At 39.0% G+C, this 20,809-nt stretch overlaps 3 protein-coding genes across 6 annotated transcripts in view; 2 read left to right on the top strand and 1 right to left on the bottom strand.

The window, feature by feature from the left end:
• LOC135491377 (poly(A)-specific ribonuclease PARN-like) overlaps positions 1–5,261 on the bottom strand; it is a 38,250-nt gene extending 32,989 nt beyond the window's left edge. For both annotated transcript variants that reach the window (XM_064777203.1, XM_064777214.1), the window contains exons 1-15: positions 5,224–5,261; positions 4,558–4,703; positions 4,159–4,226; positions 3,799–3,880; positions 3,500–3,560; positions 3,082–3,256; positions 2,787–2,891; positions 2,306–2,432; positions 2,127–2,183; positions 1,947–2,024; positions 1,636–1,679; positions 1,345–1,387; positions 1,004–1,079; positions 504–684; positions 7–62 (exon numbers count right to left, since the gene is read on the bottom strand). In XM_064777203.1, coding sequence (XP_064633273.1) covers positions 7–62; positions 504–684; positions 1,004–1,079; positions 1,345–1,387; positions 1,636–1,679; positions 1,947–2,024; positions 2,127–2,183; positions 2,306–2,432; positions 2,787–2,891; positions 3,082–3,256; positions 3,500–3,560; positions 3,799–3,880; positions 4,159–4,226; positions 4,558–4,703; positions 5,224–5,242 — 1,318 coding nt within the window. In that variant the 5' untranslated portion in view covers positions 5,243–5,261. The remainder of the gene's footprint in view (positions 1–6; positions 63–503; positions 685–1,003; positions 1,080–1,344; positions 1,388–1,635; positions 1,680–1,946; positions 2,025–2,126; positions 2,184–2,305; positions 2,433–2,786; positions 2,892–3,081; positions 3,257–3,499; positions 3,561–3,798; positions 3,881–4,158; positions 4,227–4,557; positions 4,704–5,223) is intronic.
• Positions 5,262–5,416: 155 nt separating this feature from the next.
• LOC135491362 (bifunctional apoptosis regulator-like) lies at positions 5,417–10,638 on the top strand. 3 transcript variants are annotated; one of them, XM_064777193.1, is made up of 8 exons: positions 5,417–5,452; positions 5,790–6,180; positions 6,507–6,708; positions 6,894–7,053; positions 7,318–7,466; positions 7,808–7,975; positions 8,329–8,522; positions 8,856–10,638. In XM_064777193.1, the coding sequence occupies exons 2-8, from the start codon at positions 5,843–5,845 to the stop codon at positions 9,055–9,057; spliced, it is 1,413 nt and encodes a 470-aa protein (XP_064633263.1). In that variant the 5' UTR covers positions 5,417–5,452; positions 5,790–5,842; the 3' UTR covers positions 9,058–10,638. The 3 variants fall into 3 exon arrangements, with proteins under 3 accessions (XP_064633263.1, XP_064633245.1, XP_064633254.1); XM_064777175.1 differs by having other exon boundaries at positions 8,329–8,528; XM_064777184.1 differs by lacking the exon at positions 5,417–5,452 and having other exon boundaries at positions 5,707–6,180; positions 8,329–8,528.
• A 929-nt stretch (positions 10,639–11,567) lies between these two features.
• LOC135491353 (uncharacterized) lies at positions 11,568–19,045 on the top strand. The gene is made up of 7 exons (XM_064777162.1): positions 11,568–11,701; positions 12,554–12,818; positions 13,238–13,444; positions 13,754–13,837; positions 14,215–14,917; positions 15,740–15,896; positions 16,577–19,045. Exons 2-7 carry the CDS (start codon positions 12,561–12,563, stop codon positions 16,800–16,802), a joined length of 1,635 nt encoding a protein of 544 aa, XP_064633232.1. The 5' UTR covers positions 11,568–11,701; positions 12,554–12,560; the 3' UTR covers positions 16,803–19,045.
• The last annotated feature ends 1,764 nt before the right edge of the window (positions 19,046–20,809 follow it).

The raw sequence follows: 20,809 nt of genomic DNA, 5'->3' as shown, positions 1-20,809 counted from the left end.
ACTTACGGTCTGGGCCAGTTAAGTTAATGTACGGAATATCAGCAATCCTCATCACAAATATTCTGAAAAGACAAGAATATTAAACTAATGTCAATACCTATCAAGAAACAGCGAATTACAGAAAACATATGCCTGCCTCAATATCATCTCCAGACATCGTTGTTTTAATTCAATATTATCTTTAGAGATTTGTTTTCATTCTGCCCTTGTTTGTGCTTCTGAGACACCTAAAAGCATTTTTGGATTCAACAGTCCAAGAGTCCAAGAGTCTCCATCTATCTTCACTGAACAGAACTAAACAATTTCTAACAACACAGACAACTGATGCAATTATCGGTCTCAATAGAGCCACTCTCAGGTACCCAGAAGTTGCTGGTGTAGTGCTCACTTGAGCTCTACGTGGAGGACAAGGCAGCAACTAAACCAAGCCTGATCCTTAGATCATAAGTCGGTCACATAATAATCAGAACACCACCACACCCCATTCATATTCCAATACCTACTTATTCAAAAACGGCTCCAGCAGAGAGGAATTGGGCTCCACCCTTAGTTTTCTCGGGTCCTGGAAGTTGCCTAAGTAATTAGCCAAGCCAATGAAAGACAAACCAGTGATATAAGCATCATAGCCAGCTTCGTGGAGTTTCTCTGTTTGGGTATCATAGGATGGAAAGTTTTCTGCTGTAACTGAAAGAGGATAAAATCATTAACGAGAAAGAATGGCAACAGAGTAAGCAGGTATAAATCCTTCAGTTTTTGCGCTGTCATTTTTTGTTCACCACTCTTTTGTTTTGCCTAATACTACATAATAGGCCTGGTACATGGAATTCAATTTTTAGCCTATAGCTGGTTACAAATACGAATTTTGTGGAATATTTCGCTCCTCTTAAAACAGCAGTCATAATTGAAAGTCGCAGTGTAAAAAAAATCACTTGTTTGTGTGGTGCATTATCTTTATTTAGACATCAGGTAGAAGAAATGTTGGTGCTACGTCTCTTTAACTTACCAACTTCTGGTTTTCTGAACGGCGAACATTCCAATATCTTCTGTAGGTCTCCAAGATTTGATGACATAATGTGTTCCTGAAACAATCACCACAAAGAATGACTTTACTAATCCCAGCATGATACTACCTAGGCCAATACTGTGAATGGGTGGACCCTGAAAAGTCACTTATCAGAAACCAATCGGAACATCTTTTTCGGTATCATCAACAGTTTAGAGAAAAACCTGTGAGTAGACAGGACTTGTAATCCTTTGAACAGGCTTAACAGCCTGGCAATAATATTGACAAAATAGCGCTCTGTTCTACCCAGCCTATGCGTGATCTCTAGGCGATACACTTACCCTGAATGGATGAATGCTGGCCATTAACTTGGTGTCGATGATCCTGGAAAAAGGAACGATACACATAAAAATTACTGCTCTTTTAATCATCGTTACATGTAAGAGGAGCTTACTTACCAAACAGGGGTAAAAAGCCATACGCAGTATTAAACGACTGATTGATTGATTGATAAGTTTCAAAACAAGATGAACAGAAAACCTTTCCATGCCAACTTTGACCTCTTTTGTCTTAGATTAGAGTCAAAAGACAGCAGGTTGATCCCAGCCTCAGTTTCAAGTATATCAACTTACTTTGGAAAAACACAGCCCACTATAGTTTTAAACTCATCATAATCCTGAAATGAATAAAAGAATAGAGAAAACTATGCTGCAGTAAACTGTTGAAACTATTTAGCCTTCCAAGGAGGCTACATGTTAGCATGAGATTTCTATACTACATCATTCAATAAGAATCGCTTCCAGCAGGCCCAAGACCATCACAAAATCGCCTTGGAATACTCAGAGAAAAACCTGTCAAGAAATACATGTATGTCATTTGCAAAAGGATACAGTCAGACTAGAATTCAGTTCATTGCTATAGCCTACTTGTACATTGTACTTACCGGTGGTAATGGAGTGCTGAATTGATGAATCACATGAAGTAAATCTAAAAGCATGTTGTGGCCAACCATCAGTTTTCCCTGAGAAAGAGATAAATATCAAGAATGATATAAACAATCAATAACAACAGAACCTGTAAATTCGGATCAGCATGTTACGAAGAATAAATCTAAAATACTCACCGACTTTGAAATCATTTTGATCACTTTTGAGAATCCAACTTCTGCTTCCAATTCATCCTAAAAGAAAAGAATACGTCCCATTTATCGTCAGAATTTAACAGTGCATAATGTTTTTAATCTATGTCCAAAGCGATCATAAAATTCTGTGTTATTTTAGCTTTAACCTATCAACTTCTCACCCGTTCTACTTGCTGCCTTGCATATTCCTTCTTTCTCATGTCTTCTTCACCGTTCACTCGACTGATAACAATACACCGTACTCTGTTATCGAGGGTTCGCGTCTCCAGGTGAATACCAGTCTGAAATCTAAAGTGAAGATGACACATTGGAGGTTGTCAGAAAAGAAGTTTGTTTAAAGACAGGTTTATAGGGAAACACAGTATAGAAAAGTTGCCTGACTTCATGGACTTGATTCTTGAGCAGAAAGAATGTAAGTGTTTGCTTTTTCCATGATTTTTTGATTTATTACAGTTAAAAAATTTGGTTATTGGACTGGTGACTCCATCTTTCGGCTAGCTAGACAGAGTCCATGTTTCTCACTTGGACTAGTATTTTGCCTAGCACACTTGAGGTACCAGGTATAAGGAATTTCTTAAGACAAGACTACTGAAGTCAAGTGACTTGCCCAACATCACATGCAATACAAAACAATGTTCTTACCTGAGTTTTGCAGTCTGGTAGATGAGTTTCCTTCTAAATGCACTACATGGATCAAGGGAAAGACTGGGCTCCTGTGACTTTTCAACGAAGTTTTCTATCTTCTTTCTGAAAAGCAAATGAAACTACAATTACAATCATACCATAAAAATCAGTGTTGCCAAGGAGTTCTTAATAAAAGACATGATACGACACAGATTCACTATGGTTGAGTGTTTACATTGGACTTGCAATGGTGCCTCCTTCAGTGCAGGAATTAACATCTCGGAATATTGCCAAGACAAGCTGGTAAACCTACATCACACTTTCAATGAATTCTTTCTGTTCGTCGGGAATCACAGCTGGACTTTTGACGGACTCCAATGCACCCCCTGGCGTGGTGAATGCTGGTGAGGAGTACATGAACTGTTGGTGCTTTTGGCCGAGTGCTTCTTTCAGCTTCTGTTCATCTGCAGGAGACAGGTATGGAATACCTGGAAAGGAGAGGAGACATTTTTCATCTTTTCCATAGACATCCAATTTCACCACATGAAGTGCCCCTTTATATCTGCTCAGCATAGGGCTTCTTGCAAACAGTTTACAGGACCTCTTGTGCTGCAGATTTCCAAATGGAGTGTCGCCTTTTTAGCTATAATCTTGTTTTCATGCTGTATCTAACAAACAGCATGTTTTTTATCACTTTTTTATTTGAAATAATTGACACGATATAAACCTACCTTCTCTGAATAATTTATTGAAGTCGAAACCCTGAGTTATTAAGAACTCCATACTTGAACACTGAAAAAAAGCAAAACGACAGGATTCATTAATGATGACTATAAACTGAGGGATTGTGGATTATTTCATCACAGGCAGGGGAGGTTTCCTATTTCAAATTTCTAGCCTGCACAGTGCAAATTACATCAGTCCACTCATGACACAAGTGTCAGCCAAGGTATCCGCCCAAAATTCAACCATCTAGGAGTAAGCCAAGACCAAAGGACACTTGGTGAATATTCAGCACAATGCACCTCACCTGACAGAGAAACCTGTGGTCTGGAGCTTGTCGGCTGAACGGCCTTGGGAAAGTATAGAAGTTGAACGTCTTAGCAACATTCCTGAAAGTGAAACAAGAGTAATGAGGCCTGGTGAAACATGGTGTAAAGTTAAAATTCCATTCCTTATCAATAGCACTTTCTAACTCATCAAAGCACTTCATCATTCAATATATGTCAACAGTCTTCCTTTAATGTTGACCAACATGTTTATCAACATCCTTAGTTCAATCACAAACACACTAGATTGTACAAGTAGCAAACTTAGTTTTACTTTCATTTCAGAAGTTTTAGGTGATTAGTGTAAAGTCCAACCTACAATAGATACAGAATTCACTTACTTCTTCAGTTCATCATCATAACGGAAGCAACATAATCCAAACTGAATTAAAAGGAAATCTGGACAACCCTGAAAACAAGATACAAAGAAGTTGAATTGTCTGCAGTGAACCAGTGTTGCAAACCAATTATGACAATGTCTGGTGGCACAGTCTGCAAGAGCAAGATATCAACATGATCAATATGTTGATTTCAAAGATTCTATCAGTGTATCACTCGATGAAAATCATCATATTTCAAAGCAAACACGGGACTTCACATCTTTTCTTTTTTGTCATATATTTCATCTAGATTCCGACTCAACATGCAACATTTGTCTGTATCTATACCAGACGGACATATCAGAAATCATTTCCGCTTTACCATAAACAACTTAAATGTATTTTCAACCACAAACCAACCTGCTGGAATTTTAAGTAACGTTCTCTAGCTGTGTCATAGGCATTTTCACGAATACCGTTGTGGAGACCTGTGAATTCACCATCTATTGCCAGAAAATCACACTCATTTATCGTATCAGAGACATCTGGCAACAAGGCCTGGAAATCTGGAATAAAGGGAAAAAGTGTAATCATCCTTTCAGCTTTCTAGTTCTTCTTGCCTTAGGAATGTTTTCTAGCATAAACGCTTTCAGTCATATTGCAATAATTTTAGTCCAAATCAGGTTACACATCACTCATACTATAGAGTGTTTTCACGGTTGGCCACATTGGGGGATTGGAGGGCAGAACTATGATTTGTCGTGCCTGACTTAACTGAATCAAATGCTGTCATGGTCACAAGGAAGAAAGCACGGAAAAATAAGCATTAAAGCATAAGCGGTAGACCTGGATCTTTGGAATCATCCAGTATCCATTGTAACATCATGACATCTAAAGAATATTTTTGATGACTTCATCACTTTCTGATTTTTGAACCAATTTCCATGTAAAATAGGTCACTGGAAGGCTTATTTTTATCAGTTTATCAAACAGAGATATGAAGGTGAACATTGTTGACAGTAATATGAAAGCAACATGTGGAGAAAAAAATATTTATTGCAGTAATTTGACAGAATTTGTGCTCACTTTTCCTTGTGACTTCCATTTTCTAAATTTGGCGCGGCGCTCATATCATTAACAATGCCTGGCGTTAAATTTGTAAAATTCAGAAAACGACTACGTTAGTATGTACTCATATATCATAACTATCACAAAATAAATAATATTTGTCTTACAAAAGCTTCTATTTGCTAAGAATATCGGAAAGTATGGGAAATCATTTTCATTGGTGTAGGTGACATCGGATTTCTCCTCGGTTTGTTTTTCTGAAGATTTGTGTCACAAAACCTGGAATTTCCCAAATATTTCGTCCTAAATTATGTTGCCTTGTTGCTTAGATTGTTGATTGATGTCCAGTGCAATTTATAATCTCTTGATAACCGCAATTCATTGGTGCAATGAGTGTGTTGTAAGGAAAGAATTAAATCGTGTTGTCCCTGGATGTAACTAAAATCCAATAGATTTTCCAGGTGACATTTCTCATGGTTTTATAATCTAATCGCTTATCTTTCAAGTCCTGTAGAATTGAAATTTTTAACAAATATGTACATGTAATCTAACTTTATCACTTGTACTTCTCGCTCTAATTTCAGGTACATGTAGTTGATCACAATAGACTTTTCAATAGATTTGGACGCAGCTGATTATGACTGACCAGGCAAGTGGAAACCTGAGTGAAGATGGCCAAGAAAACCTGATGAAAAATCATGCATGGGGGTCAGACAGTACCGGGTACGAGTCGGCACAAACTACAGATGACGCTGGAGATGGTCAGCGGCACCGTTTATTCAGCCGTACGATGTCACAGGCAGAATTTCTATGCAGTGTGTGCTATGAACTTATGGTTGATCCAACAACGTTGAACTGTGGACATAGTTTTTGTCGTTCTTGTCTAGCTAGTTGGGTCCTGTCTTCAAATACGTTCAACTGTCCGTCGTGTCGTCAGCCTTTCAAAGGGCATCCGAAAGTCAACATTTTAATCAGGTTAGTTCCATTTTCACCATACATAAACTTTTCAGGCTGCTAAGCACCCATGTAGAATCTCAAAATTGATCTGATATACATGTATGATATCATGTGTCAGTCAGATGATACATGACACTGGACATATGAGGTGTTTGTACTTTAAATCTCTTTTTTGAGGAATTTGGATAATTACAATTGTCAGAACTTCTAATGAATTTCCAGATTTTGTTTGGGCATGATAACGCATGCACATGAATAAGAACTCCTGGCATTTTGGGCCTGTTAGTGAGGTTGGTTTTCATTTATAATCTCGAATATTCTCTTGGCTGTTCTCACCCTTCTAGGTCCACCATAGAGAAATTATTTGGTGATGCAATATCAGGCAGAGAGGCAATTATGCGCAATGACATACAGACACAGAATCACATCCATGAATTCGACAGAAAGATTCAGAAGTCGATGAACAATAGTGAAGGATTTTTGTACAGGAGAGCAATCGGTCTGGGATTCTGGAAAGGTGTTGGCTTTGCCATCATCATCATGTTGGTTAGTATTGACTATTGTGAAACAGCGAGGAGCACTAGAGCCAGGGCAGTGCTGGCAGGATTATATCCAAGGATTGCTGTGGAGTGGTGGCATGTAACACATTTTCTTTCCGTCAAGAAGGTCCACAACCAGAAATCAGCTAGGTTCATTGACACGTTTTTATATCTGGTGTGTTGTTTTTTCAGACAGGTTGGCTAGTGTGGTGCTGGAGGAGTACAGATACAGATATGCTGGTACATAAACCCATCTACAAGTGGACGAGTTATGATGTGGAGCAGTGGTTATTAGAGTTGGGGTCCTGGACAGAAGAGGAACTCATTCCAAAGTTTAGAAACGAAAAGATAGGTACAAAATGTTACAGTTGAATATATCTTCAGACACCACGAATAGGGTAGAAACTAAGGACACTACTGGGGCTAAACAAAGCATCCAGAGGTTAACAGATTGTTGTATGGATATTGCAATTTTGGCTACTAGCATCAGTGCGCTGAATAGAGGATCAGGTTCTCCTGGGTCAGTAATGCGGGCAATGGTCACTTTGTTTTATTACTAATCAAAGGATACTACTGCAGTTATGACATTGCACAAATAGTCTGGTTCTTTTTCCAGATGGTCATCTCTTACTAGCCATAAATGAAGAGGACCTGGCGACCCGATTCAATGTCACAAATGCCCTTCATCGCAGAGGCTTCATGATAACATTAGATACAATGAAAGACCTTGGTGCAAAGGCTCCCAGCAATTTGTGGGAATATAAGGTATGGATTGTTTTTTGCCTCATCTTATGAAATTGATCTGGGAATTGAACAGAACTACATATATGTACACACTTTGGGAGACTAGCCTCCTAGCCCTGGACGGTATTAAACCTGTCTAGGAGAAATAAACTCTGAAATCAAACTGGGCAATGTGGGCTCATCCACCGGGGAATGGCAACTGGACTTGGTTGTCGGAAACTCCGAAATAATGCCTGGTCGAAGATGGGGTGCACTGGCCATACCTGTAGCCAGGGTCTCACGCACAACCAGCTGCAATGCCTGCTTATTAACATTAAATGAGAATTATTAAACCAACTTGTTTGTGTATGTTTTCATTGCAGGCCCTCCACCAAGGCTGGTCACTGTTTCTTCTATATGCCCTCAAAGACTACCCCCGACTGGGGTTCCTTATCATCTACTTATTTGACTATCAAGATACGTTTTTACCATTCATTCACTGCACGTCCCCAGTAGGTAATATGGAAAATGTCAGTTTATACCTGACGCAGGTAGGTTGCTTGAAGTATTCATCTTAAAGCACAAATAAAATGCTTTCAATTCAGCAAGTTACCGGCGATGTCATTTCGGAATTTCACCTAGATCGTGACAGAGGATGCCGTCTGTGATGTCACCTACACTCTCTTGACGTCACACAAACTTTTTTAAGACATGGTGCCGACTTCATCATATCATTTTCTATGACCAAATTAAACTTGTTTGCACGGTAGATTGTGTTGACACAGTGCAATTCATTGCTATTTCTGTCCACAAACCTGACTAAATTACCACTGGGATTTCTTTTTCTTACAAAACGCCATTCTTCTTTCATCAAACTGTCATTTTTATTGCTTTCATCTTTTAGTTCCCTGATCCCACCAGCGAGCAGTGGATAGACTTCCTCAGTAAGCTCCTTGTGCTGCCATATTGGTTGATTGCAAAGTTTGCCTGCGAGTGGCTGGACAAGAATTTCTGGGTATCAAGAATCGTGCTGATCAACTGTGTTCTCCTAACCATACTTGAGGCAAACAAATTTATTTCTTGGAAAGGAAACTGGAGGTACACGTAAGTTTTTTGGATGAGATGTCACTCCTCTCAGGAATGTGGCAAATTCCAGAGTAGACTTTTAGAGTCGTTTCACTTGTAAAGACTGTCTACTCAGAATCACAACAAGTTAACCTTTTTCACATCATCTACAAGACAGTTGAAGAACCCTTACTGCCATGTACAAAAATGGACTTTCAGTGTGCATTTCTTCATGACATCTGCTTTACCCAGCTTGAAAAGGAAGACAGTACGGAGACAGACAGGTGATGGTGCAAAATTAAAAGTGGGACCAAATCAGAATCCCTGTATATTGTATGTTTTAATTCAAATCATCTTCTTTTCCAGGTCCATACCAGACGTCATCAAAGGATATTTCCGTGGGCTCCTCGGTTACAGTATATGGGTCATTGTTTGGCCGCTAGTACCGTCTTTTGTCTGTGATTTATTCTTTTACGTGACAATATATCTCAGCATTTTCAGCCATTCTGAAAAAGTGTGGCAAGCACTGAAAAGACACACCTCAAGAGGAGGGGCAGTAATTTTATAAGTTTTGCAAGAATTCATGTTTATAGTCCATGTTTCTTGGGCAATAATTTTGGTCACAACTGCAACAACTCTAAAAAACCTCTAGCATGACTTGGATGTTACATAAAATAAGTACCGGTAACCAAGAAAAGGATATTCTGCAACTGCTTATTGTTTCTGTTGATGAAAGTGAGAGCATCACTTATTTGTATGTTCAGTTAACGTTCTTTTGATTTCTAATGAAAATTTGGTGTGTCGAAATGTTGCAATAATGTAAATGGTGGTACCCTACTATAGATTTGTAAGCGACTTTAAACCGATCCCATCCCGAAACCATGTTACATACCAAAACGACAGGTTAGTTGAATCAGTTTCATTTGTTGTAAGTTATTTTGATTGGTTCCAAAACCTGGTAAAAAAGTGGTACATAACTATAGCATATCTCTGATTGGATGAAAATGATTAAGAAAAATTACCCCCCCCCCCAAGAAATTGATATCACTATATGAGAAATAATAAAAAATGGAAATCAGTGCCCTTGACCTCTCACTTTGAATGTGGATGTGATTTTTCCTATGTGTGTACCTTATACTTCAGAGGTCTATCTTATCTACATGTAGTGAAACACAAAGGCCTTAATTTTGCTTCTGCTGAAAAAAGCCTTGTGGTTTGGCTGGTACGTCCAGCTTATTACATTTTCCATTAATTTTTCATGAAAAATCATGAATTTTCATTAACTTTCTGATTGGTCTTCCCAGCGAATTATTGATGTAATTATATTTAATTGCTTACACTGATATTGATGTAGTGGCTCACTGCAGCTGGTATCATCACATATCTGTCAACTTTTACTGTTCGATGATAGTATTAATTTTGTTCAAAAATACATAAAAATAAACTACTTATATTTTCTCTGGAAAGTGCATTGCAGTTTAGAACTTATAATTATATGTTATACCTTTGATTACTGAAAACACCAAGAAAACTATTTTGGGGTGACATTTGTTAGATTTTACCATTTGGTCTTTTGAGGGACCTGGGTCAAATTTGAAACTTTTCTGACTCACCCTATCTAGCAGAAACTACATGTACACAGTACATGTAACGATGCAGTACGTGTTCTTAGATTTTATAAAAGAAAAAATAACATCTTGATGCAATACAACGGATGTATTTTAATCATAAGAGTAATTTTTCTCTTGTAATTGTAAATGTATTTTTATCGGAGTATTGTTCTTCTATGTAATTGGAACGTCTACTTAAAAATGTATCTTTTTTATCAAGGTGTACATCATTCCATTGTTGAGATTGGCTAGCTCTTGTTACTACATGTAATTGAAGACATCTTAGAAATTTATTTTTGAGTCTCAAATATTGATCATCATTGATAACTTCTGTTGTAATTCTTTTCTTCAACATTGCAGTAATAAACCGCAGTAGAAATACAAAAGGAAATTCTACTTATCTTCTGATCTGATATGTTGTGCAAATGATTGTACTGTATCACCTGTTAAGAAATTATTCTCATTCTGTAATTCTCCATTGAAAAGATGGTGTTGATTGAAGCCTAATTGTAAACTTTTTTAATAAACATTGGTTTGTTGTAAAATCTTGTTTGTTTTGAGAATGTGTTTCTCTAAAAAAGGAGCAGGTGTTTTTTCCAATCTCGGATGGTTGAAGTGAAGTCCTATCAAACCCATCCCGAGACATGAGAAGGAGGGACTTTGGCTGGAGGGAAGCTTTGAAAGACAGCCTATTGCATGCTGTCTCTTTCAGACACAAAAATAAAGAAGACACAAATACTATGTCCTTTTATGATCAAAACTCATTATCATGATGACAAAACTCATAACTCATTATCATGACGACAAAACTCATTATCACACAATTGTCTTGAACATGAATTGACTGAAAAAGACAAAGAAGCTTGAGGCATCTGTTTGATTGTGAAAAGTCTTGCACCTATTAATTGGATGGGACATGACTATGGACAATTATTCCCTAGAGCTGCAACCAATATTTTTGGCAAGAATATATCAAAGCCAGTAAGTGCTTATACATATTCTCCTTTATTTTCAAAGATACTGGGATTGTCAGTCTGGGTATGGACATGGTTGGGACTGAGTTTGGTTGGTTGTGACTGTGTTGGGAGGACGTGCTCTGGTTATGACAACAGATTGAGGACCGAGGTTGTGACAATGATTTTCTTCCTCTGCAGCCCGGTCACAGGCATTCATAAGCCCATTCTTCATAAACTTCATTATACCTTGATTCATGATGATGTATTACATAATAATACTTGTTCATGAAAGGGTTAATTGAGAGTAAAGTTGGCACCAGTTCGGTATTCATACTTTCGAACTTACGTAATTCAAAAAATCAAAAAAATCACCAACACAGCAAATTTAGGAGTACTGAAGCAAATGTTTGTTCTCCAAATTCAGATTTTATGTTTATAATGAGATATTAGCAGATAAGAAGCCGTGTTTTGGGGTGATATTCTAAATCTAGCAGTGACAGCCGTAGTTTCGAATTTAATAATGGCCTTTTTTGCAGAAAAGAAAATCTAGGGAGCGATAAATATTGCTTTTCTAGGACAAATTGTCATCATTGTTCGAAATTTATTACTCACAATATTGTAAAAATAAGGGGTGCTTCTAATCAAGGTATCTATAAGCACAAATATGTTGCAAAATAATGATAATTTGATAATTACTTCGTTGTTTATATCTGACTTTCATCACTGTGACTGTCTAGTGTCTGACCAGTGACCTGTTGAATGTCTTGCCTTTCATTGAGTCATTCATTGATCATGCAGTGGATGCATGCAATCCTATGTTGGTTTTCTACTGATAACGTCATCTGTTCTTGGTTCAGATTGTCCCTCTATATCAATCTAATTGCGTTGACAATTGTCGATGGTCTTTCTCGACAATGACAAACCAGACCTCGGTACCTGGGTCCGCGGTAGTCTTAGAACTTATAAGACGATAAAAGAAAAAAATACTTCAAAGATGGCATAAATCTGATTGTCTCAGCCAATATACGTCTATGGTTCATTCGAGCCAAAACAAAAGAAATGCACACACGCAGAACACGTCGGGACAGAAGGCCTGAGCAACCTGAGGCTGAAGACCATGCCATAAGTCACTGTGACCCTTTGGGGCCTTTGTTTCAGATCGTGAAATGCATGACTGGTCAGCTCCCGTACAAACTTCTGTTAGCGATGCGAGTCCCGTACGTGGCAGAATCAATCATCAAATCCAGACGGATTGTTCCATAACAGTACTTCAGCTGGATTGGCTGACTAACACATTTTGGGGTTGTTAAAGCATCTCTCTTGCCCAGCTATGACGAGCCATTGATTGGGATAGCCTTACAACAATGACATGTTGGTTGGACTACACCGCTGGCTGACAGGAATAAACAGAATGATACACTAACACAATTACACAGCTTGCTCATCAATGACGACCAGTTTCTAAAAATATTTAGTAAAATCTCTTTTCTTCTTGCAGCAGCAAAATGATGAAGGCTATTGCAAAAGGCTTGGTGTTCGTGATAGGGTCCGCTGTTGGAATACCTTATACTGTGGCAGTTATATTCAATATCATGTGTGGCTGGCCTAGGACAGAGGATAGATTTAAAAGAGCTTTATCACCAAAAAAGGTCTATAAACTCAACCTAGCAGTTTTGAAAAAGCTGACTGATCTACAGTATGCAGGCCTTTTCTTCCAATGGAAATACTTTTACTGGACAGAAAATTCATCCAGGCTTGTCAAGGTTTGTAATAATGCACAGACTGAATACCTATCAAATCATACTCTATCCATATGAACTCTAGTATTGTAAATGTGTTGAGCTAAAATTCTGATGTGCAATGCAAACCCATGATTGAACATGTTTAGAAATGATATAGACTTTGGGAGTGTCCTTGATAAATTGTCTTAATTTCTGTTCTAAGCCTTCTGAAATACCAACAACAATAATTTTGACAAATACAGAGAGAATTATTCGGTTTGTCATAATATGCGCTACAGCCACATAGACATAGCTTTTCCTGGGGTTGAATGGAACAGCACTCTCTTTGTCGGGCTACTACTGCCAGTGTTAGGACTGCTGCTTCGTCTTGTAGACTCTGGCAAAATTGGGTAGCAGGAAACTTTATGGTGATTACAGATTTGCAATTCTTCCACTTACAGGATATCTCGTTTGGAACCAATGGGAACTGTCTTGACCTGTACATTCCTGACCAAGAGAACCAGAGCAGTGACCGTCCATTGGTGGTGTTTATCTACGGTGGAACCTGGGGCAGTGGAGACAAGAACATGTACGGACTGCTGTGCGCCAATATTGCAAAGAGACTCGATGCAATTGTTTGCTGTCCTAATTATTCAATCTATCCCAAGGTATGTGGAACCTCCACTGAACTACTGTTTTGTCTGTCATGACATAATGGGTGCAAAGGCTTGGGCAAGTCCCTAACGTTGTTCTACTGGATTGAGATTCTTATTACCGTTAAGTTACCAAAGCGTTTCCAAGAACAAGGAAGAGATTCAGCACAACCTGTTTCCATACTGAAATACTAAGCTGGTATGATTCATAGACACAGAAGAGGGAAAAATATTTGCTAGAAAAGAGGCAACAACATTTGAGCTGCCAAAAAAGAAAACTTTGAGTGCTGTGCTGATTATTTTTGCTCTTGATGTCCTTGACAGGGTTATGTGGACGATATGGTGCAAGATACAGTTGATTGTATAGAATGGCTTCAAAAGAATTGTCATATCTATGGTGGAAGAAAGGTGAGGGTACAACATATTTTTCCGAGTTTTTCAGAAAAATTGCAAGGTGCAACATTTATGACATTGTCAAGTAAAATCCATAACATAATGATTTATGAGAACAGGTGGCCTTGTGCTATAAATTACACATTACCTTTTGCTGGCGTATTTCCTAAATCCAAATTTGGATGAGGTTCTATTATATATCTACAGCAGTTACATTATATGCCATGGGTCCAGTTGTTTTTAGGGCTTAATAGCTGACAGTACAGGTCCCCCAAACTGATGTTATATATTTCACCTGACTGTCAGTTAACAAATCTAATGGACATGCTTTACGATCCAAACTCCTAAATCCAATTCAACCCACATCTTTTTTACTCCATTCTCTATTTCAGGATAACATATTATTAGTTGGTCACTCCGCTGGAGCCCATCTGGTTATTATGGCCTTGTTAGAACTTCTCACGAAACAGATGCTGCAGGGACCAAATTTACCTGCCAGTAGCATTGTGGAGTCGATGAGATTTGAGGAACAGTACTTCAACAGTAGCAGTAGCGGCGAAAACGGAAACGGTGACAAAAAAGATCGATTCACTGAAAGTACAAACTCTGTCAGCTCATTTATTGTATTGGACGGTAGCAATAATAAGAATGACATGGAGGAGATAAAAGAAATGGGAGACGAGGAGAAATCCAGTCTAAGGGAGGGAGGACCATCAAGTTTAGGGAGTAGCGCTGGTGCGGGGTCAGAATCATTCCTGATGGTGAGCACAAGTGAAATGCCTGTTCCAGTTGAACCTTTGGAGATGAGCTCTGGATCTGTGGATGTTTTCAGGGCAATGGAAGAGAGCAGTATTGGTGCGGGTGATGGCTTGCATCAGAGGACCGCCAGAGGGGAAGGCCAGGAGCAGAGCAGTGTTACTGGCAGTAGGGAGAGGAGTAGCACTGGGACAAGTGAGGAGTCTGTCTCAACCATCCGGCCATCGACAGAGGAGGAGAAGAGAATGAAGGCCAGACGACTCCAGTTTGGTGGCATGAAGCTGAGTAAAAGTCAACAAGAAATCTTTGATCTCCTATCTGGGATAAGAGGGGTAGTAGGTAAGGGTGATTTCAACATGTTATTTCTCCTTAAGTATCTTGGTAGTTTGTTTAAGAGTCTCAATACTGTCATTCTACTTATTCTGCCAGATTTACTGTTGGTGTTTTCTCGGTAAATAATCTCATCTTCTGAGAAAGGCTTTTCTTAAGTGGTAAGTATTAAAAAATATGACAGAGTAATTTTCTTTGCAACGATATGCATTTATGTACATTTCCAAGAAAATTGATTATGTAATAGGACGGTTGACATTTATCTTGACTTTTCCTTAATCAGGACTGGCTGGAGTTTACAACATCCACGACCACTTCCTGCATGAGTGCTGTCGCGGGATCGAGGATTTGTCGAGCATGGCTAAGGCCATGTATAGTGTTGAATGCTTCGACAGGTTTTCCCCCTCTGTCATAGCAGAGAATCTACCCAAAAACATTGGGTAAGCAGTCGTCTTACTTTCAGTGTTATATAGTCCTATGATGTTTCAATTATTGTTCTACGATGTTTTGATGAGATCATTGCTTGAAAACTTGACCCTTTAAAATGTCGCTGTGTACACACATCTATAAAGGCATGCCTACGGGAAAGTCTTTCTGCATTCAAAGGACGACTGCAATACATGTACCTCCCATTTTTGGAAACCTTTCAATTTGAGATTCACCTGCAATAATCTCAGCAATGATAGTACACTTGTCAAAAGGGTAATACCGTTTGACAAAGTATAATTCCAAGTGTATGATCTCATTGACTCATCTTAGCACTGTTGTTGCCTGCTTCAGCTTGATGTTGTGCACGTGTCATTCTTTTTCCGTTGTTCTGTTTTGTTAAAGGTATATCTGGGGTATATCATATCGGTGATCACTATGAGTTTGAGACTTGGAGAGGAGTGGAGCATCTATCGACCATGGGCAGGGCCATGTACGAACCTGAAATGTTCGATCGTTTCTCACCCAGTGTTATAGCTGAATGTCTCCCTGAAAATGCTGGGTAAGTTGATAAGGTCAAACTGAGGTGAGCTGCGATGAGTCTCATCATCACATGGCTTTGTGGTCCAGACTTATGGTAAAACCTCGATGAATTGGACCATTTTCCTCCAAGTAAAAATCCTTATTCCCTGATAAAAGTGAGAAGTTTGGAAGATAACAACATTCTGGATATCTGCATATTGAAAATATCCTTTCTATTATCCATTTTGGGTGCATTTCTCTTTTTGTTTTCACCACTTTTGAATTTTATTGGTGTGGATGCATCTTTCAATGTTGTAATCTTGTTACTTGCTTTGTATAACATGTATAACTGCTCTTGCTTGCCTTATAGTTAACATTGCTGATTAACTCCAAAACATTGACTGATAGTACATTGCAAGTTTCCTATCCTTCAAAAAGTTCTACTCGCAAAATTGGTCTAGTAAAAAGTTTAGATAAAAAATTATGCGCATGGAAGCAGTCTTGCAGTTCTTATCATGAGCAGAGAAAGATTCATGCTAGGGAATAGTTTGCCTGTACACCCATACGATTCTCAGTCTAATGAAGGAGGGCATTGGTGATATTACCTGATCTTCGTCTGGGTTGTCTATACAAATGAAAATAGAGATATGCAAACAATTTTATTGAAACGTTCCATTTTAAATTCCAGTTTGTCATAAAACCATTTCCTCACTTTTTCAGCCTGCCGCCAATAGTACTACTACATGGACTCTGTGACAGTACCGTACCCTACGAACAGAGTACCAAGCTGGCCCAAGCACTAAGTGATGCTAGTTCAGATGTGACCGTGCGATTAATACCAGACTGTGGCCATAAAGACATCTGTCTTGATCTGATGGACTCGAAAAGACGCTTTCATAAACCTGTGATGGACATTATAGCAGAAGCTGCTAAGAGAATTTTCTAGTTTCTGAGCAATAAAAAGGACAACGTTTGCTAAGAATAGCTCCACCTGGAGGGTTTACTCCTGGAGACATGTGTAGAGCATCCTTGTACATGTACATGTAGTGCCGAAAAGTGTTTGACAGTTGGTATTTTTTCAGTCAGCATAGCAGGAACTGTGCAGTGCAAGAAGGGCCTATCTTTCAGTCATGCTCCGCAATAGACCTAAGGACATACTACAAAGATCCCCACCGTCTGCTGTAGGGTCCTTATTGTCAGTTACCTGTCACCCGTCACCAAATTCCCGTCATATATAGATCTCTAAACCCGAGTTGCGGCATAAATACTAGTATAGGGGGTTGTGTTTGCGAATTTATGCCAGCAATATGGGTGGGGATAAAAAGGGGTGGAATTTCCAACTGTATTTCCACTGAAGGGGCACATCAAAAACTCGGGGTACAAGGATGCTCTACACATGTGATTGAGAGAGGCCCCACTTGGAGCTTCACATCATAATCGACTACACTGACAATGTTCAAGCTTGTACATGGAGATAGGTTGTTGGGATATTTATGTCAATTATTAGAACCATCCTGTAAAAGTCAGGGAGGTGCACGAATCAGCCACGATCTCCAAACAATAAAAACATTTGCAAAGAAGTCAAGTAAATCTGTGGCACAACACTAGGCCAATGCGAGAATCAATCGTGCTATAAGTTACCAGTGTAATGTTCGTAAAAAACTTCCCCTGGCCAAACTCGGTGCCAACTTCGGTGGCAGAGAGTAACAGGTGGTGACTTAATTTTTACAAACGGGTGATAACATGAGGTTTATTAATTCGATATTTCAATTCAACTGGTGTCTAAAGTGTTGGTATCATTATCTATGTTAAGAAATTGTAATCTATCTTTGTTTATCCAAGATCAGATCTTGAATTAAGTGCTAAAATTGTATGTTTTAGCTGTTCTGGTTACAGACGCTTGTGCATGTATGTTACATGTGTATCTCAGCAAAAGATTTTGTCTGTTATTTTCAATGTACATGTATACTATACTTCATCAAAAATTATTTTCCAAATTATTGCTGGTACATGTACGTATATTGGCCGAAGTACTTGGCACAATCTTAGTCTATTTTGATGTATATGGGATGGGTTATATTGCTAGGTTTTGGTCTTCCACAAGGTATCATATGACAAGCGTGGGGTTAATTCTTAATTTAAATTAGTTGCTGAAATAAGATTCATTGATAAGGAGCATGCCTTTGTTGAGGGTGTACATGTACCAATCAATGGCAGATCCTGGACTCGGAAAGAGTATCAGTAGCATCAAAAATAAAGAAACTTTTGGTAGTATTTATGAGTTAGGGTCTTTCAGTTACACAATATGATATTGTCTGCTTGTAAAACCAAGTAATTTTAATTGGCTCCAACTATACGAACGAAGTTTGGCTGCTGCCTTGTCCAAAGGGTAAGACCGTTGTGACTGACGTTGTGTCAGATCCGAAAAACATCACTTGAATGATTCCAAGGACAATTTTACAGTGTCAAGAAAAATATCGCCACGGATGTCATAGGGCATCACTTTAACCTCCCGAACCATCATGGCCTGGACTTGAGTTCATTCACATCCCTCCAGATGGCGCCAAAGCTAAGACCACCAGACTCTCAAGAGAGTCCACCTGGATCCATCGTCTGCTCACCATGTCACCGTCAGGACTCCACATCCATTACTATCATTAATTGACTCCAGCTATCACTGTAGTGTGGATCTCTTTTTGATTGCTGTCATAAAGCTTGTCCTTGCTGCTCACCATCAGACACTAGAGGTCAGAAATCAAACCTATCAACTCGGATGTTCTCCTTCATAGTGTTAAAATGTTGATGGCTCATAGTTGCACATGATAGGCCTACTTATTTTCTGAGACATTCTGATAATGGTCCCTAACTCTTGGGCTAGCAATTGGGAAAGATCTCCTTGACTTAGCCTTCACTGGGTCACATATTTCAGCATCTACAATGGGTGATATGACTAGAGACTAGCAAATACTTTTACTCTGGTTTTGTACAGGAAGGCCTGGTGTAAATGTACATGGAGATTTAGATAAAAGCATTTGCTTGTCTTTATTCATATCACCCAGTATCTACTTTCTAGAATGTATATTTGTAAAGATTGAAGCCTTTATGTGTCTCTCATGCAACTATGGTACATTGGTTTCCTTATAGGCAGTGGTGCAAAATAATCATGTTTTTGATTGTGAATAAACCAAACATTTTGATACCTAAGGATGTAGTTGTTCCATCTTTATATACCCTTTGGCCCATGTATAATATATTTGTGCTGTGTTCTGGGGTCGTGGGTTAACAGGCTGTTACCACCCTGGAATGCTTTTCAGTGACAACTTCTCCTAACCTCTTTAAATGGGATGTCTTCACTTGCTTCATGTGTTTCGTCTTTTTGACTGCCTGGTCATCGGTTGTTCATGAAGTTTGTTAGCACTGCAGGTACATTTGAACCCCCCCTTTCTGGTCCAACCAAACTACAGTGGAGTCTTCCAAAACTCTGTAAGCAGGACACCCTGACAGTCCCTTATGGGTCTCGTCGTTTCTTTACAATTTGACTCTGACATTGGTACACCACAGTTTTAAGGACAACATCTCTTTGTCCCAAGGGTGTCCTAAACAGAGTTTGACAATATACTGGCTGATGGAACACTTGAGTAAGGACAGTCTCCTCTGATCAACCAAGTGCTTCCTGAAGACACCCATCTCCAATATCAATGAGGACAATGTCTCCCAGGGAACTTGAGTCCTCCTGACTCCGAGGAAATCATCTTTATATAAGACGGAATACAGTCTTATCCACTTCCCGACGGCGGGGGGACCTTGCAGGGCAGATCGAGGAGAAGTTGGGCATGGTGTTCCAAGAGGGTTGCCCCTGGTCCTCAAATAATATATGAGTATGCTGTCTGTTCATCCAAATGCATTTTGCACCCTCATTGCAGCTTGACACAACGCAATAAAAACTTGATGGAATATTCCCAAACTGTTCTGGTCATTGTTCGAATATGGCGTTAAAATACATGGAGGTGAGGTTGTGACAGTTTTGAGGAAGATGTGGAGTTGGCAGATAGTGCTGTCTCAGACTACCAAAAGGAAAATCGGCCTCATTTAACAACTATATGTATTAGATTAGACTAGACCTTGCACTGATACTGCACTCCGGTTTCATCACAATTACTTGCAGAGTTGGACATCACAGGAGATGTTCCTTTTTACCCGGACTGAATCTGAATGCTGCGGCAATATTTTTTTATTCATCTTGGATTGTGTGTTCAGATGTCTAACCACAATGAATCATTCTCAAGTAGAAACAGTCATCCACTTGCCGAACAAAAATACACCAGATAAGCACAAGCATCAAATCTGCATATAAAATGATGTTATTACATTTTTAAAGTGGTTACCTGACCGAGTTGCAGATTTTGAATTGCAGATTTTTCATGGCCAAGTTACAATACGAGTCTAGGCCGGATACGTCTTGTTTCCTCAGGACTGTGTCTCTATATTTTTTTACTAACGAACTGGGCGGACTTGGAGAGAATTAATCAAGAACGAGCGCCATTCGTAGCAAACACAGTCAAATTTTTGAATGGACATGGCTTAGGCCTGTCATCAAAGACATTGTCACAACCAACTATTCGTCCCGCTATTCATTGATGAATGACGGTGAAAGACGCTCTCGAAATTTTTTCGGAATATCCTGAATTCGGGAAGGTGACAAAGAAAAATTACCAGGGAAAGAAATATGATTTAGGTCTAAGTATATAATACACAGGATTTTCTTTAGTTGCCGCCGAATTGCTCCGCATGTTCGCTCCATCCGCCTGATGATAATGACGGAATCACAAGATCGTCTGACCCACATGCGGCGGCATTTATGTTTAGAAACTTCTTACTTATGAACTGGGCGGGTTCGGAGAGAATTAATCAAGAACGAGCGCCATTCGTAGCAAACACAGACACATTTTTGAA

The sequence above is a fragment of the Lineus longissimus genome, chromosome 1 (assembly GCF_910592395.1).
Source record: "Lineus longissimus chromosome 1, tnLinLong1.2, whole genome shotgun sequence".
NCBI classification, from domain to species: domain Eukaryota; kingdom Metazoa; phylum Nemertea; class Pilidiophora; order Heteronemertea; family Lineidae; genus Lineus; species Lineus longissimus.
This window is presented reverse-complemented; position numbering and strand designations above follow the sequence as displayed.